This window comes from Osmerus eperlanus, chromosome 7, assembly GCF_963692335.1.
Source record: "Osmerus eperlanus chromosome 7, fOsmEpe2.1, whole genome shotgun sequence".
Classification (NCBI taxonomy): Eukaryota; Metazoa; Chordata; class Actinopteri; order Osmeriformes; family Osmeridae; genus Osmerus; species Osmerus eperlanus.
In genome coordinates this window covers 21857031-21874398 of record NC_085024.1, presented here as the reverse complement: position 1 = coordinate 21874398, position 17368 = coordinate 21857031, and the positions used below count along the sequence as shown (strand labels likewise).

Genomic DNA, 17368 nt, shown 5'->3' with positions numbered 1-17368 from the left:
GGGAGGGGAGAGGAGGGGCGGGAGGGGAGGGGAGGGGAGGGGGGGGCGGGAGGGGAGGGGGGGTGTGGGAGGGGGGAGGGGAGAGGGAGGGAGGGGAAGGGAGGGGTGCGGGAGGGGAGGGAGGGAGAGGGGTGCGGGAGGGAGGGGAAGGGAGGGGAGAGGGGTGCGGGAGGGGAGGGAGGGGAAGGGAGGGGGAGGGGGGGGTGCGGGAGGGAGGGGAGAGGGTGGGAGGGGAGGGGAGGGGGAGGGATGGGGATGGGGGGGTGCGGAGGGGGACAGTGTGTGCTGCTAGAAAACCAACTACATTTTAGAAGTCGCTGAGCCCGCTTGCATTGTCCACAACCGCCATTGTTTGAGTTTCCACAGGCTTCTTTAAGAGGGAGGGAGGGAGGGGAGGGAGAGAAGGAGAGGAGGATCCAAGAGGTGTGGAGGTGGAACTCTCCCTTGTTTCAGACTCAAGCCTCTTCTTGCCTGAGTGGTTGTTGCCGTGGCTGTGCACAGCGTGAGGGTTAGGGTTCAGCCGCGCATGACTCAGAGCCCTAAGTGTTAGGGTTAGGGTTCAGCCGCGCATGACTCAGAGCCCTAATGTTTCCAGGACTGGCATCCATGTCTTCAGGGGCTCCTCAGGTCCAACAGGAGATATGAGAGGACTGTTCTCAAGTGTTTTATGAATCTGTTATGACCACACTATACTATCATTGCTAAATGTTACAATTGCAAAGGTTTTCCAATCATATATGCATTTCTAGATAACTGGCGTAGATCTTTGCTATGAAAGACTGAATGTTGAATCAGAATGTTTTGGGAATCAAACAGGTCCACACTAGTACAGATAGTTTGGCATACCTCTTTTTGGTGGGACTTCTGTTAGAGCCTTGCTGGGACCAACCCACACGCACCTGTCCAAGGAAGTGTCCAGCAAGGCTTGGACAGAAGTTTGACACACAACCAGATGAATATGGTGCTGGTAAGGGCTGGTGTTATACATGCCAGGTGGTGCAGAGGAGGAGCCCATGTGCCAGGCTGGTGGTGCAGAGGAGAGGCCCATGTGCCAGGCTGGTGGTGCAGAGGAGAAGCCCATGTGCCAGGCTGGTGGTGCAGAGGAGAAGCCCATGTGCCAGGCTGGTGGTGCAGAGGAGAAGCCCATGTGCCAGGCTGGTGGTGCAGAGGAGAAGCCCATGTGCCAGGCTGGTGGTGCAGAGGAGAAGCCCATGTGCCAGGCTGGTGGTGCAGAGGAGAAGCCCATGTGCCAGGCTGGTGGTGCAGAGGAGAGGCCCATGTGCCAGGCTGGTGGTGCAGAGGAGAAGCCCATGTGCCAGGCTGGTGGTGCAGAGGAGAAGCCCATGTGCCAGGCTGGTGGTGCAGAGGAGAAGCCCATGTGCCAGGCTGGTGGTGCAGAGGAGAGGCCCATGTGCCAGGCTGGTGGTGCAGAGGAGAGGCCCATGTGCCAGGCTGGTGGTGCAGAGGAGAGGCCCATGTGCTTAGGCTTTGCAGAGAGGCTAACCTGAAGATCAGTGAACAGAAAGACAGCGATCATCTTTTAGACGTCTGTGTAACTTATCCTGCAGTCAGTCCGTGACCAAACACGGCCCTATTGTAATTCTATCTATAGTCATTTTTCGTACATTATTTAAATTTACACTTCACTGCCAATCATATCTTTCCAAACAAATGGACCAATTGACTGTTGTGGTTGGAAACGGTGGGAGTATTGTGCACACATTTCTCTCAGCTTTGTAGACACGCCATCACATTCAGTTTGGTGAATGCGTCCTTTTATATATGTTTAAAGTTGTCCCACAAGTGTTCCCAAGGTACTGAGTACCTTGATACCCAGCCATGTTCCATTTTCCATAAATGCACAAAATAGTAATTTCTGCTGGTTACGGAAATGACTTGGTCCTCCTTGTGCTGTCAGACAAACTGAACCAGCTGCACCATACTGCATTACATATGAACCCCAGGAATTGGGATGTAGTCCTTTTTATTTTTATGGATAACTGTTTTTCCCATTCTTTTTTTTTTCTTTCTTTGCACATCATACTCGTGTACACTAAACAGTAGGATTATTTTCCATGAGACTTAAGAGACGTGAAGAGACTAGCCCTCCCTCTGCACGTGCTAAGGTGTTACAGCTGAGTTCTGAGCTCATGTGGTCTTCACACCAGAGGGGTTGGGGAGCAAATGGAGACATATGGAAGTTAAGAAAGTGTTTTGCATTTCACAAGCCAGAGACATGGTTCCAAAGAATACATCTGAACACAGCCATGCCTGCAAGCTCACCGGGGGAGGTGAACATGCATGATCCAGTGGGATTAACAGTAAACACAACATGGAAAGCAATCAGAATGCTTGTGCATGGACTGGCTGGACACGGGCACCCTTCAGGGCAGACCTGTATTTAAGACGGATATTTTTTTTTCTGCTTTGAAGATTTGAACCAGATCTCTTCTCAGTCTTTTCTGCATGAGGGCAGACAATAGTGTGTGGGTGTGAGGGGTGGTACAAAAGTATTGAAATTAATCTACTTTATGGTCTTAAAGAATTAAAAGTTTATGTTTACTACTTTCCCTGTCTCCCATGACAATGATGATGTTGATGATGCATCCAAATACCAGAGGTGGCAAAGGTACAGTACTACTGGTTACCTCCTCCATGGCCTTGCCTGTTGGCCACAGCTGGCCACAGCTGGCCACAGCTGGCCACAGCTGGCCACAGCTGGCCACAGCTGGCCACAGCTGGCCACAGCTGGCCACAGCTGGCCACAGCTGGCCACAGCTGGCCACAGCTGGCCACAGCTGGGCACAGCTGGGCACAGCTGGGCACAGCTGGGCACAGCTGGGCACAGCTGGGCACACCTGGGCACACCTGGGCACACCTGGGCACACCTGGGCACAGGTCCTCAGTTCAGTCGGAAGTCTTACTGTCACCAAAGACAACACTCCAACACTATTTAATCCCCTCGTTGTGATGAAAGACAAAACAATACTGTAAAGCCTTAGTGTGACAACAGGGTTCCAGTCAGTGGAAACTGGCTGTTTCTATTTTGGACAGCCTCAGAACAACTTTTTTTTTTTGTGAAAAATTTTAACATATGTTCATGTTAGAAAACGACCACTGCACAAGTGACACATGATCCTGTAGTGCCCGAGGCAGGCACACACAAGAGACACATGATCCTGTAGTGCCCGAGGCAGGCACACACAAGAGACACTACACAACTTGAACACAAATGCAATATGATCAAGTCTGCCATCTGTCAGTTTCAAGAAATGTATTTATTATGACTATTATGACCTTGATGTAGGCTGAAATTATTTGTAAGATGTATGTACCGTAGACGATTGTAAGTATAATAATGTATTCTGACAAAACAATGTCTGCATCTTAATAGTGTGATTTGCATAGGGGATGGGATTATTTGACAATTCACTTTTATATAATGGTTTTATTGTGATAAATGATATACTCTCCATACTGATTTTGGGAATATATTGTCCCATGCTTTTCTACATGAATGTTTCACAAGGTCTCAAGAGTTTCTGGTTGCCGTCTATGCTTCAATTACTATATTTCTACTGTGTGTATAAAATGTTTATATGTACATAGGAGTCACAGAAATGCCTTCTCATGCTGTCCGTGCTGCCTGTTCATTATGCCATGTTTCAGTTATGTGGTAGTGATGTTTTTCATATTGTCTCCCTGATTTTAAAGGATTAAACATATTTTCTAGATGTTGAGTATTGTCAATGTTTGAGCCAGCGTTACGTCACGTCATTGCTGCTCATCTTACCTCCCAGGTGAGCGGCGCGTGTCCCAACACCTGGAAGCAGACTGCTCCTAGAAAAAACTGGATCGACAAAACTACACGGACGGAAGTACACGGATCGAGACTGTAACTAGATCCAAGAGCCTTTTATATACAAGCATTTTTATTTCGTAGCCTATATTATTGTATTGCTATGTAGCCTACACATCATAGGGAAAAGACGTCCACAGCTAACCACTTGCTCCCAGTATGCAGAAATCAGGTCGCTGACAAATAAGGGGTTTCTCTAGCAATCTCGAGTTGCGACACAGCTGTCTGGTCTAGTGCAGGACCCAAACGCATCTTGCTTCCCAGCAGGGCCGCTAATCTAGGAGGGGGTCCATGTCTGTTTATGTCAAAGAATAACTGGTCCTAGATCAGAACTGTTTTTTTCATCCGCTTCAAAGAACATCATTTCCCATCAACCACTTCCGGTGACGTAGAAGTTACAGAAAGATTCCAAGATGGTGCTCGAAAGTACTATGGTCTGGTAAGGTTATCAGACATCTAATATTAATCAGATTTTCTTTATTTTTAAGTAAAATAAAACTGTATATTTAGGTGTTTGATATGTTTACATGTATTTGCAAGCAGTGAGCGTTAACCATAAATTACCGGGATATCAGCGAGCTAGCTAGCCAGCTAACCAGTTATTTTCCTGAGTCACTGCACAGTAGTCTAGTAAAATAGCTAGCTCTAGCGTGGTTTAGACAATAATTTAACCTTGTTTTTAGTTAATAGGATAGGGATGATACCCAAAGCAACAGAGTAACTATGTACCGTCCTGTTTTGTTTGTGTTTGGATGAGTAGCTACCTAGTGGATCTGTAAATCGGTAAATTGATTCTGGTGCTAGCTGTGTTAGCTACCTTGCTAGCTAAACATAACAATGACAACTGGTCATTAGCTAGCTGGGTAGTGACAGCTGACTAGCTATTCTTATGGCTAAAAACACATGTACATTTAAGGCCTCAATCACATGGAACAGCCTGTTATGTGTATGAGTTACACATATATTCAATAGTCTATAGTTTGAACATTTAATTAATATCGCTCCGTTAGCCCATTCGCTGACCTGCAAATGAAATCACTCCAGTTAATAATAATAACCTTACGAAACTGTTGGCCTGATCATGTGAACTCCTATACGTTCAACTAGTGTGGACAACAGTGAGTACATGCGCAATGGAGACTTTTTACCCACGAGACTGCAGGCCCAGCAGGATGCTGTCAACATTGTGTGTCACTCCAAGACCCGCAGTAACCCCGAGAACAATGTGGGCCTCATCACCATGGCCAAGTAAGTGAACCGTGTGCCTGGTAACAGAACCGTGTGCATGGTAACAGAATAGTGGGCATGGTAACAGGATTTTGTGTGTATGAGTGTATGGGACATTTCACTGATTGCTAACAAATACAGTTTCACCAACAAGATGTGTTTTCTATGCAGTAACTGTGAGGTGCTGACCACGCTGACCCCGGATACAGGCAGGATCCTGTCCAAACTACACGCTGTTCAGCCCCGCGGCAACATCAGCTTCTGCACTGGCATCAGAGTAGCACATGTGAGTGTTCTACCAACTGCTGCACCATCGCATCTAGCAGCTATAACATCGTATTCTGGCTCTTCAATCACCTCTCCTGGTCTCTCCGATCCCTCTAGCTGGCTCTGAAGCACAGGCAGGGGAAAAACCACAAGATGCGCATCATCGCTTTTGTGGGCAGCCCAGTCGAGGACAACGAGAAAGATGTGAGTTCTCATTCTGGTGTCTGTGTCTGCATACAGTAGATGTGTCTGCATACAGTAGATGTGTCTGCATACAGCAGATGTGTCTGCATACAGTAGATGTGTCTGCATACAGTAGATGTGTCTGTATACAGTAGATGTGTCTGCATACAGTAGATGTGTCTGCATACAGCAGATGTGTCTGTCTGCATACAGTAGATGTGTCTGTATACAGCAGATGTGTCTGTCTGCATACAGTAGATGTGTCTGCATACAGCAGATGTGTCTGGCTGCATACAGTAGATGTGTCTGTATACAGCACATGTGTCTGTCTGCATACAGTAGATGTGTCTGTATACAGCAGATGTGTCTGTCTGCATACAGTAGATGTGTCTGTATACAGCAGATGTGTCTGTCTGCATACAGTAGCTGTGTCTGCATACAGTAGATGTGTCTGTCTGTATACAGTAGATGTGTCTGTCTGCATACAGTAGCTGTGTCTGTCTGCATACAGTAGATGTGTCTGTCTGCATACAGTAGCTGTGTCTGTCTGCATACAGTGTCATGGGGTGTAAGTTTAAAAACCTGATTTTCCTCAGCTGGTCAAAATGGCAAAGCGTCTGAAGAAGGAAAAAGTGAGCGTGGACATTATTAACTTTGGTGAAGAGGTACGTGGTTTTCGGCTTCCACAGCTATGTTGTTGTCCGAGAGAGAGACTGTTATGGGGCAGGTAGAGAGACTGTTATGGGGCAGGTAGAGAGACTGTTATGGGGCAGGGCTTGAAATTAACTTTTTTTACTTGGCACTTGGCACTGGTGCTCCCAACTTTAAAAAGTTTGGATCATTTGTGTAACGATCTTTATGTTAAAGATTTATATTGCATGCTAGTTAATGGTCAACATTTGCAAAATGGTTGCAATATCAAGCCCTGTGGGGAAATGATGATGATGCGTGTATGTATATCTGCCTCCTGCAGGAGATGAACACAGAGAAGTTGACTGCCTTCATAAACACTTTGAATGGAAAGGAGGGTTCAGCAGGTTCCCATCTGGTGACCGTGCCTCCAGGACCCAGCCTGGCCGACGCCCTGCTCTCCTCCCCCATCCTGGCTGGGGAGGGAGGCGCCATGCTGGGTCTGGGGGCTAGCGACTTTGAGTTCGGGGTGGATCCCAGCGCCGACCCAGAGCTGGCTTTGGTAAGAAACATGCATGGAGAAGTTATCCAAGGCAAACCGGCACAATCTCTCTTTCACTCATACACCCCCCTCCTACTCTCCCTCCTCCTTGTTTTCTCATGAATCTCTTCATCTCTTATGTTACCTTACCTGGTTAAATAAAGGTGAGCTGAAGTGTAACCCCTGTGTACAGGCTCAGAGTGTGTAACCCCTGTGTACAGGCTCAGAGTGTGTAACCCCTGTGTGCAGGCTCAGTGTGTGTAACCCCTGTGTGCAGGCTCAGTGTGTAACCCCTGTGTGCAGGCTCAGTGTGTGTAACCCCTGTGTGCAGGCTCAGTGTGTGTAACCCCTGTGTACAGGCTCAGAGTGTGTAACCCCTGTGTACAGGCTCAGAGTGTGTAACCCCTGTGTACAGGCTCAGAGTGTGTAACCCCTGTGTACAGGCTCAGAGTGTGTAACCCCTGTGTGCAGGCTCAGTGTGTAACCCCTGTGTACAGGCTCTGAGAGTGTGTAACCCCTGTGTACAGGCTCTGAGAGTGTGTAACCCCTGTGTGCAGGCTCTGAGAGTGTGTAACCCCTGTGTACAGGCTCTGAGAGTGTGTAACCCCTGTGTACAGGCTCAGAGTGTGTAACCCCTGTGTACAGGCTCAGTGTGTAACCCCTGTGTGCAGGCTCAGTGTGTAACCCCTGTGTACAGGCTCAGAGTGTGTAACCCCTGTGTACAGGCTCAGAGTGTGTAACCCCTGTGTACAGGCTCAGAGTGTGTAACCCCTGTGTGCAGGCTCAGTGTGTAACCCCTGTGTACAGGCTCTGAGAGTGTGTAACCCCTGTGTACAGGCTCAGAGTGTGTAACCCCTGTGTACAGGCTCTGAGAGTGTGTAATCCCTGTGTGCAGGCTCTGAGAGTGTGTAACCCCTGTGTACAGGCTCTGAGAGTGTGTAACCCCTGTGTGCAGGCTCTGAGAGTGTGTAACCCCTGTGTGCAGGCTCTGAGAGTGTGTAACCCCTGTGTGCAGGCTCAGAGTGTGTAACCCCTGTGTGCAGGCTCTGAGAGTGTGTAACCCCTGTGTGCAGGCTCTGAGAGTGTGTAACCCCTGTGTACAGGCTCTGAGAGTGTGTAACCCCTGTGTACAGGCTCTGAGAGTGTGTAACCCCTGTGTGCAGGCTCTGAGAGTGTAACCCCTGTGTGCAGGCTCTGAGAGTGTGTAACCCCTGTGTACAGGCTCAGAGTGTGTAACCCCTGTGTGCAGGCTCTGAGAGTGTGTAACCCCTGTGTGCAGGCTCTGAGAGTGTGTAACCCCTGTGTGCAGGCTCTGAGAGTGTGTAACCCCTGTGTACAGGCTCAGAGTGTGTAACCCCTGTGTGCAGGCTCAGAGTGTGTAACCCCTGTGTACAGGCTCTGAGAGTGTGTAACCCCTGTGTGCAGGCTCTGAGAGTGTGTAACCCCTGTGTGCAGGCTCTGAGAGTGTGTAACCCCTGTGTACAGGCTCTGAGAGTGTGTAACCCCTGTGTGCAGGCTCAGAGTGTGTAACCCCTGTGTACAGGCTCTGAGAGTGTGTAACCCCTGTGTGCAGGCTCTGAGAGTGTGTAACCCCTGTGTACAGGCTCTGAGAGTGTGTAACCCCTGTGTACAGGCTCTGAGAGTGTGTAACCCCTGTGTGCAGGCTCTGAGAGTGTGTAACCCCTGTGTACAGGCTCTGAGAGTGTGTAACCCCTGTGTGCAGGCTCTGAGAGTGTGTAACCCCTGTGTGCAGGCTCAGAGTGTGTAACCCCTGTGTGCAGGCTCAGAGTGTGTGTAACCCTTGTGTGCAGGCTCAGAGAGTGTGTAACCCCTGTGTGCAGGCTCAGAGAGTGTGTAACCCCTGTGTGCAGGCTCAGAGTGTGTAACCCCTGTGTGCAGGCTCAGAGTGTGTAACCCCTGTGTGCAGGCTCAGAGTGTGTAACCCCTGTGTACAGGCTCTGAGAGTGTGTAACCCCTGTGTGCAGGCTCTGAGAGTGTGTAACCCCTGTGTGCAGGCTCTGAGAGTGTGTAACCCCTGTGTGCAGGCTCTGAGAGTGTGTAACCCCTGTGTGCAGGCTCTGAGAGTGTGTAACCCCTGTGTGCAGGCTCTGAGAGTGTGTAACCCCTGTGTGCAGGCTCTGAGAGTGTGTAACCCCTGTGTACAGGCTCTGAGAGTGTGTAACCCCTGTGTGCAGGCTCTGAGAGTGTGTAACCCCTGTGTACAGGCTCTGAGAGTGTGTAACCCCTGTGTGCAGGCTCTGAGAGTGTGTAACCCCTGTGTGCAGGCTCAGAGTGTGTAACCCCTGTGTGCAGGCTCTGAGAGTGTGTAACCCCTGTGTGCAGGCTCTGAGAGTGTGTAACCCCTGTGTGCAGGCTCTGAGAGTGTGTAACCCCTGTGTGCAGGCTCTGAGAGTGTGTAACCCCTGTGTACAGGCTCTGAGAGTGTAACCCCTGTGTGCAGGCTCTGAGAGTGTGTAACCCCTGTGTGCAGGCTCTGAGAGTGTGTAACCCCTGTGTACAGGCTCTGAGAGTGTAACCCCTGTGTGCAGGCTCTGAGTGTGTAACCCCTGTGTGCAGGCTCTGAGAGTGTGTAACCCCTGTGTGCAGGCTCTGAGAGTGTGTAACCCCTGTGTACAGGCTCTGAGAGTGTGTAACCCCTGTGTACAGGCTCAGAGTGTGTAACCCCTGTGTGCAGGCTCTGAGAGTGTGTAACCCTTGTGTACAGGCTCTGAGGGTTTCCATGGAGGAGCAGAGACAGAGGCAGGAGGACGAGGCCCGCAGGGTTGCCGTGGTGTCGGCTGCAGAGGCTGGTGCCCCCTCCCCCACTGCAGACGGTGAGAGGAAACAGACTAGCGATGAGTCCTTCTGATGAAAACAGAACCTGCTAACCAATCAGTACCCACATCCTTCTGGGCAGTATTTTAACTGCCTAACTTCTCTCCTCTCTCCGTCTCCTCTCTTGCTGCTTCAGAGTCAGACGACGCCCTGTTGAAGATGTCTGTCCCTCAGGTGGACACGGCCACACCTGCTCTTCCTGACATCAGCCGCATGACTGAGGATGAACAGATCGCCTATGCGTTGCAGATGTCCATGCAGGGAGCAGGCGGAGGTCAGTGACTCGTGTCACACCACACAGTGGGCCACACAAACACCCAAACACCCTGACGTTTCAGTATCATACTTGTGTCCTGCAGAGTTTGGTGGCGCAGAAGACATGGACACAGGGGCTCCCATGGACTCTTCTGAAGCTAAGGTGAGACTGACCTTCTGGTGAGACTGACCTTCTGGTGAGACTGACCTTCTGGTGAGACTGACCTTCTGGTGAGACTGACCTTCTGGTGAGACTGACCTTCTGGTGAGACTGACCTTCTGGTGAGACTGACCTTCTGGAGAAACTGACCTTCTGGTGAGACTGACCTTCTGGTGAAACTGGTCATCACCTGCTGTAGTCTCATCACCTGCTGTAGTGTCATCACCTGCTGTAGTGTCATCACCTGCTGTAGTCTCATGGCCTGCTGTTCCCGTGTGTGTAGGATGAGGAGGACTATGATGTCATGCAGGACCCAGAGTTCCTCCAGAGCGTCCTTGAGAACCTTCCCGGCGTCGACCCCAACAACGAGGCGATCCGCAACGCCATGGGTTCCCTGGCCTCCCAGACTGGCTCCAAACCCCCGGAGGGCAAGAAGGATGACGAAAAGAAGAAATAAACACACACAAGCGTGTACACGCAGTATGGAAGACTACTGGAGAATGAAAGACTGAGAGATGTACGGTGTCAGTTTTCCCATCCAAAGCATACATTAAAAACATTTTAGACACCCTGTAAAGGCCTGTTGACAATGGATCCTTCTATAGTATAACTGTGTAAACGGAAACCTGTCATTCATGGGAGTTTTTGTATAGTTAAGGCTTATGACCAAGGCTTTATTCTGTTTTGCGTCAAGGCTGATGCATGTTTCTTTTTTGGGGGGTGGGGAAACTTTTGTATTACAGTGGGACATGGTAACTACTCAGAAACATTCAGTAAATGGATATTACCTGCTGATAATCCTTAATAAATTTACAAAATAAAACAGCAGTTTAAGTTGCCTTTGTTACATTTCGGAACTGCTAATAGAAGGATATTACCACTACAACCTTAAAATCTAACATGGCTACGTCTGTCAAGTTAACATATTCTTTAGTTACATCATTAGTTATTTGTATGTCAAACGTAGGTGTCATTGTTGATAAAATTGTAGCTCCGTTTAGTAAACTGAAGTACTGTGAGAAGTAAACTTGGGCGTGTAGATAACTTGGATCATTACATGTTGTGACTCCGGGTCTGGCCTCTCGCTTTCGTCGATCTTCTGATGACGAACAACTCATGCGTCATCCTAAAGGAAAGTCAGGATTCCCATTTAGTTTGAGGTAAACAAATCTAGACATTTTCTTCGCTGTTAAGAGTTTAAAAACTTTACAACTATGTCACTAAATACTTTGTATGTCTTAAGGAGGCTTAGCTAGACATCAGCTTGTGTTTTGCACACTATACATTTGGTTTAAACTCGATTAAACGTAAGAGGTAACTAGCTAAATGCCCCTCAATGTGTCGTCGAGGCGGGTTGGACGTCAGCTAGCCAGCTAACAGACGGAGCTAACTAGCATCTGCATGGCTAGCCTGTTGAGGTGTTCTTAGCCACAAAGTTTGTAAATGTTTAATCATACAATAAAACATATAGATAGCCAACAAAGCGCCACGATTGTAGCTTTTTTGTATGTTTTTAGTGCACTCCGGCAGATGTTTTGATTTCATTTGGAGGAAAAGCAGTAGCTTGCAAGCTAAGTTAGTAAAAGCAGAGAAGGTAATGGCAAGTTCAGGAAGCATGCAAGAGGCTAACTGGCTAGCGACGTTATTAGGCTAGCTGTTTGCAGACTAAAATAAAGCTGGTATGACCACGTTACTTTGACGAACTAAGTAGTAGACTGATCAAGGAAGCATTTAAACATTTGGTCAAACAGAAGGTAGAACATTTTAATTTTCTGCTAATTGTTTACCAAATATGGGCAGGCCTTGGTGTAATTCAACATGCTATCTGTTTCCCTGCAGGGTTTGGTGGTTATCTGGGAATGGGGGACATGAAGACCCCAGACTTTGACGATTTGTTGGCAGCCTTTGACATTCCTGACATTGATGCCAAAGAGGCCATCCAATCCAGTCCAGAGGAGTGCGGGGAGGACTCAGGGAAGGGCCACAGCAGCTCCCCCTTAAGACCCAACAGCCCTCCAAGCCCTCAGGGCGACACTCCGGTGGTCAGTGTGATTGTGAAGAACAGCGTGCGGTCTGACGTATTTGGAGAGGAGGAGGAGGGGTCGGATGAGGAGGAGGATGATGATGATGATGATGAGGAGGAGGAGGAGGAGGAAGACAGCCCTGAGGGGAGTGGCACCACAGCCCCTCGGACGGAGGCCAGAGGGGGAGGGTCTCTGCTAGGAGCACGGCTGGCCAGCCGCATGCCTGGTCTGGTCTGCTCAGAGCCACAGATCCGCAATGGCTTTGAGGGCCCCCCACCGACCCTGGAGGCTAACCCCAGGGTGCAGAGCCAGGCCAGTGGGGACTTGTGGTCCTCCAGTTCCCCCCTGGCCGGCAGAGAAGACAGTGGAGGAGAGGGGCAGTCTGTCAGCAACGCCAGACACACAGCCAGCTTCCTCGGCAGAGTCAAGCCTCTCCTCACCCCACACGCGTCTCTCCCCCCCCCCTTCACCTCCTCCCCCCCCCCCTCTGACACCCAACGCCTGCCCCCTCCCTCCATCCTCCATGCTCCTCGCCCCCCCAGCCCACCCCCAACCCCTCCCCCCTCCAACGGGAGCATCAGATCTGGGCTCCGGCGCCTCATGGACTCTGATTCTGACTCGGAGCCTGACCTGGGAAGCCCGCTGGTGATCCAGGAGAGCCCAGATTCTCCCATGCGCTCGCCGCCCAAGTTCCCACGGCGACACAGAAGACCCTCCGAACTGTTTGGCTCGCCTACGCCATCGTCCCCTCCCCCTCTCCCTGCCCCCCCTCTCCTCTCTTCTCCCCGGACGCTGTCAAACGACAAGCCCCCTCCCCCAGAGAAGGTGTCCTTCACTCCCAGGTGTCCCCCCCAGCCTGGGCGTCCTCCAGCCTGGCTATCCTCCCCCCTCACCGCCCCAGACGAAAAGTATCCAGAACACATCATCGACGAGAGGGACTCCCCAGAAAGCCCTCCGCCTGATCAGACGGGCGCCGTCCCGCCCACGTCCAAGAAAAGCCCCAGCCCAGCTCCTACTCCTGCCCCCACGTTGCAGGGTCCCCAGGGTAGACAGGGGCCCCAGGGTAGAGAGGAGCCCCAGGAGAGCGATCCCAGTCAGGGGAGTGGGACGGAGGAAGGGGAGAAGATGGAGACAGAGGACGGACAGAGAGGTGCGGACGCTCCTGCTGCCGGCTCCTCTCACATGGATCCTAAGCTTGCAAACGCCACGGCAACCACAGCAGGCCCCTCCCGGCCCCTCAAAGTCCGAATCAAAACAGTGAAGACCCCGACCGGCAGCATCACTAGAACCGTGACCAGAGTAGCTCCCAAAGGAGCGGGCGGGACCTCCTCCAAAGGCGTGGACGGCTCCAGACCCCCCCCAGCGGGGCGTAAGGTCGCGACCAGGCCTAAGAGGGTGCCGTTTCAGCAGCAGAGGGCCAAGGACGGCAGCCCCCTGCCCGTGTCCACCCTGCAGGACGCCAGCTCCGCCATGCTTGCCGCCGCAAGCAAGGCCCAGAACAGCATGGCCGCGGAGAGCAAGCCCAAGGTGTCCGCCACAGCCGTCAGCATCACCAGGTCTGCGGCGCTGCCACCCGTGTCGTCCTCCCCCAGGATGGCGCCGGCAGGGGTGAACGTGCGTGGCCTGGGCCAGAAGACCCTGACCAGCAGCATGTCACTGGCCTCCCCCCTCCTCCCCGCCCAGGGGGGCAGCCGGCCGGCCTCCATCGTGAACAGCACGGGGGCCATCATCTCCCGCAGCCAGTCCAGCCTGGTGGAGGCCTTCAACAAGATCCTCAACAGCAAGAATCTGCTGCCCAGCTACAAGCCCGACCTGTCCTCCCCTCTCCCCCCGGAGTGGGGCCTGCCCCTGCCGGCTCAGGTGACGCTGTTTCCCTGACCCCGTACACAGACAGGGACTTGATACAATGCTGTTTCTCTGGGTGTGTGAAGAGTCTCCCCCTTCTAAACACACTCTCTTTCCTTCCTTCTCCTGCAGGGCTTCCGCTGCCTGGAGTGTGGCGATGCCTTTGCCCTGGAGCGTAGCCTGGCACGCCACTACGACCGGCGCTCCCTGCGCATCGAGGTGACGTGTAACCACTGCGCCAAGAGGCTGGCCTTCTTCAACAAGTGCAGCCTGCTGCTGCACGCCCGCGAGCACAAGGAGAGAGGCCTGGTGATGCAGTGTTCTCACCTGGTGATGAGGCCTGTCAGCCTGGAGCAGATGATTGGTCAGCAGGACACCACTCCTATTGGTTAGTGTATTCAGACCAGGATTGGCTGCACACGGGATGACGTCACACAGACTGCTGTGTGTGTCGTGTTTCATGTGGTTACATCTCCTGTGTGCTCGATCTGATTCTGTCCATTCTCTCTCTCTTCATCCCTCTCTCCTCTCCTCCAGGCATGCTCTCTCTTTCCCCCTCCATGTCGTCTGTGCTGTCGCCCTCGGTGACCGCCCTGACAACGGCCCCGGCGACCGGCCCCGCCCCCCAGCTGCAGAAGCAGCCAATCGTCAGTAAGAAGGCAGAGCCAGTGCAGTATGGCAGTAACAAGTGTCCTGAGTGTCACGTGCAGTTCAACAGCAGGACAGAGATGGTGGCTCACTTCCAGGAGATCAAACCAGCCCTCAACACAGTACGTGTGTGTGTGTGTGTGTGTGTGTGTGTGTGTGTGTGTGTGTGTGTGTGTGTGTGTGTGAGGGATGCTCATTTAGAAAAACGTAATTGACGATAACCAACGCTCGTTAACGACCGTTAACCGTTAACCAACAAGATTAAAAAAGTCAACTGGACAAGTGTCTTTGACACATTAAACAAAATACCAATAAAACAAATGGTTTTCCCCTTAAGGGTTTGATTTGTAAACAGCAGCATCCGAGAGCGCCGTCTGTACATTTAGTCATTTAGCAGACGCTCTTATCCAGAGCGACTTACAGTAAGTACAGGGACATTCCCCCCGAGGCAAGTAGGGTGAAGTGCCTTGCCCAAGGACACAACGTCAGTTGGCACGGACGTGAATCGAACTGGCAACCTTCAGATTACTAGCCCGACTCCCTCACCGCTCAGCCACCAGACTCCCTGGTGTCTGTACCTACATCTTTGGGGGCTGTAACAACTCAGAAGTCCGGTTACTTTGCTGCTGCTCAACAACGGAAACGGACATTGCCAAAGGAGCAGAAAATTGCTAGATTTGTTGCTAGGTACAACTTTTTAGTCACTAGGGAACAGAGAGGTGAAGTAACGAAGTACAAATACTCCTCTCCTCTCTTTGTGGAAAAAAGTTTTGAAAGGTAAAAACAAAACAAAAAATTACTATTAACCTTTTTACGTGAATAAAAAAAGTTTCCCCAATTTTATTGGAACAAGTTCAACAAATATTTGAAAAAATATAATGTTGAAAGGTTTAAAAAATATATTTTCTGAGAGGTAAGATATTTGTTTATTTTTGGAAGAGTTGAAAAAATATTTGCTCAAATAATGTTGAAAGGTTACAAAAATATGTATCTGCTAGGGAAGGTGAAAAGTAGGTAAATCTGGCGACACTGTCGCTAAATTGGCAAAACTGTTTTACCGATAGTATTAACCGGTAAACATTTATATTGTTGGTTAACAGTTACACGGTTAGTTATGAGCATCCCTAGTGTCTCTAGATACCTGATGTCCCTCGTGTGGTTGTCAGCAGTCTGTAGAAGGCGTGTCTTTATGGGTGCAGCTAACACGTTCCTGCCCCCCTCCCCAGTCGTGTATGGAGTGCTCCCCCCCCATGCTCTTGCCTAACGGCTGCAGTGCTGCTGCTCACCAGCGCATCCACAAGTCCCGCCCCCCCCACGTCTGCCCCGAGTGTGGGGGCGTGGCCAAGCAGGCGGCCTTCCAGGCCCACCTGGAGCACGCCTGCCTGCACTTCGCACGCCGCATCGGATACAGGTCAGGATCTCTCCTCCTCTTCTGTCTCTTTGTCTGTCCCTCTCTCTTTGCCTCAATCTCCCTCTCTCCCTGTCTCTCTCCCTGTCTCTCTCTCCCTGTCTCTCTCTCCCTCTCTCTCTCCCTGTCTCTCTCCCTGTCTCTCTCCCTTTCTCTCTCCCTGTCTCTCTCCCTGTCTCTCTCCCTCTCTCTCCCTGTCTCTCTCCCTGTCTCTCTCCCTGTCTCTCTCCCTGTCTCTCTCACTGTCTCTCTCCCTGTCTCTCTCCCTGTCTCTCTCCCTGTCTCTCTCACTGTCTCTCTCCCTGTCTCTCTCACTGTCTCTCTCCCTGTCTCCAGGTGTTCCAGTTGTCTGGTGGTGTTTGGAGGTCTGAACTCTGTCAAGTCCCATATCCAGACGGCTCATTGTGAGGTGTTCCACAAGTGTCCTAGCTGCCCCATGGCTTTCAAATCTGCCCCCAGCGCACAGGGCCACATCAGCACCCAGCACCCCACACTCACCGCTGGACAGGCCAAGTATGCACACACACACACACACACCTAATATTGCCTGTCCTATTTGTATTCTTATATGTTTGCTCTTTCCTTCTCAGGATGATCTACAAGTGTGTGATGTGTGACACAGTGTTTACCCAGAAGCCCCTGCTGTACGTTCACTTTGACACCCATCTGACCAAGCAGAAGGTGCACGTGTTCAAGTGCCCTGAGTGTACCAAGCTGTATGCCCAGAGGAGCTCCATGCTGGAGCACATCAAGGTATGTCTGGAGGTCAGGTCTCAGTGGGGCCTCTCTCCTCCCTTTTTAAATACTTCTTCTTCTCTCTCTCATGTTGTTTTGTTGCTCAGTCTACACACAAGGGCCCTGTGGTGAAACAGGAAGTGCCTGTTGCCGTGACGCCGGTTCCGGCCCCCGCGCCCCGCGCGCGTGGGTGTGTGAAGGCAGAGAGCTCGGATGGGGAGGAGTGGAGAGACCAGGACGAGGAGGAGGAGGAGGAGGAGGAGGACAAAGAAGCAGACAGGACCAAGACCACCTCAGGCTGGAGTTGTGCCCCCTGCCACGCCCGTTACAACGACAAAGAGGACTACATTACCCACATGGCCGAGCAGCATGGCAAGGTCAGGACTAACAGCAAAGCAGTGCCGCTTGTCTTTCAAGCGGTCAACACCGAGTCACCTCCGTGAGTGGATTGTACATTGTGTCCCTGAGCTGACCTTTAACAGTGGTGTAACTGTGTGTAACTGTGGGCAGGTTTTAAAGAAGTTCCCGTGTAGTCTCTGTGAGAGCTCCTTCTCTTCCACCTCCAGCCTCAGACGCCACATCCGCGTCAAACACAAGGGCATCAAGAGAGTCTTCCACTGCCAGTGAGCACCCTACACACTGCACACTGCACCCTACACACTGCACCCTGCACACTGCACCCTACACACTGCACTCTAAAAACCTACCTTTGTCTCTACACCCATTCAGCATTTTCCTCAAGATCCCCAGT

At 51.2% G+C, this 17368-nt stretch overlaps 3 protein-coding genes across 4 annotated transcripts; all 3 read left to right on the top strand.

Moving 5' to 3' along the window:
* The first annotated feature begins 273 nt into the window (after window positions 1-273).
* On the top strand, window positions 274-3156 carry LOC134023703 (uncharacterized). Its single transcript, XM_062466008.1, has 2 exons — window positions 274-993; window positions 1056-3156. The coding sequence occupies exons 1-2, from the start codon at window positions 784-786 to the stop codon at window positions 1506-1508; spliced, it is 663 nt and encodes a 220-aa protein (XP_062321992.1). The 5' UTR covers window positions 274-783; the 3' UTR covers window positions 1509-3156.
* A 983-nt stretch (window positions 3157-4139) lies between these two features.
* LOC134023702 (26S proteasome non-ATPase regulatory subunit 4-like) lies at window positions 4140-10785 on the top strand. Its single transcript, XM_062466007.1, has 10 exons — window positions 4140-4298; window positions 4967-5107; window positions 5258-5372; window positions 5471-5557; window positions 6133-6201; window positions 6510-6728; window positions 9433-9541; window positions 9679-9816; window positions 9902-9960; window positions 10241-10785. Exons 1-10 carry the CDS (start codon window positions 4273-4275, stop codon window positions 10412-10414), a joined length of 1137 nt encoding a protein of 378 aa, XP_062321991.1. The 5' UTR covers window positions 4140-4272; the 3' UTR covers window positions 10415-10785.
* A 143-nt stretch (window positions 10786-10928) lies between these two features.
* LOC134023701 (zinc finger protein 687b-like) lies at window positions 10929-17274 on the top strand. 2 transcript variants are annotated; one of them, XM_062466005.1, is made up of 9 exons: window positions 10929-11117; window positions 11797-13841; window positions 13959-14214; window positions 14364-14596; window positions 15701-15885; window positions 16219-16395; window positions 16473-16635; window positions 16725-16994; window positions 17128-17274. In XM_062466005.1, exons 2-9 carry the CDS (start codon window positions 11817-11819, stop codon window positions 17242-17244), a joined length of 3426 nt encoding a protein of 1141 aa, XP_062321989.1. In that variant the 5' UTR covers window positions 10929-11117; window positions 11797-11816; the 3' UTR covers window positions 17245-17274. The 2 variants fall into 2 exon arrangements, with proteins under 2 accessions (XP_062321989.1, XP_062321990.1); XM_062466006.1 differs by lacking the exon at window positions 10929-11117 and adding an exon at window positions 11134-11711.
* The last annotated feature ends 94 nt before the right edge of the window (window positions 17275-17368 follow it).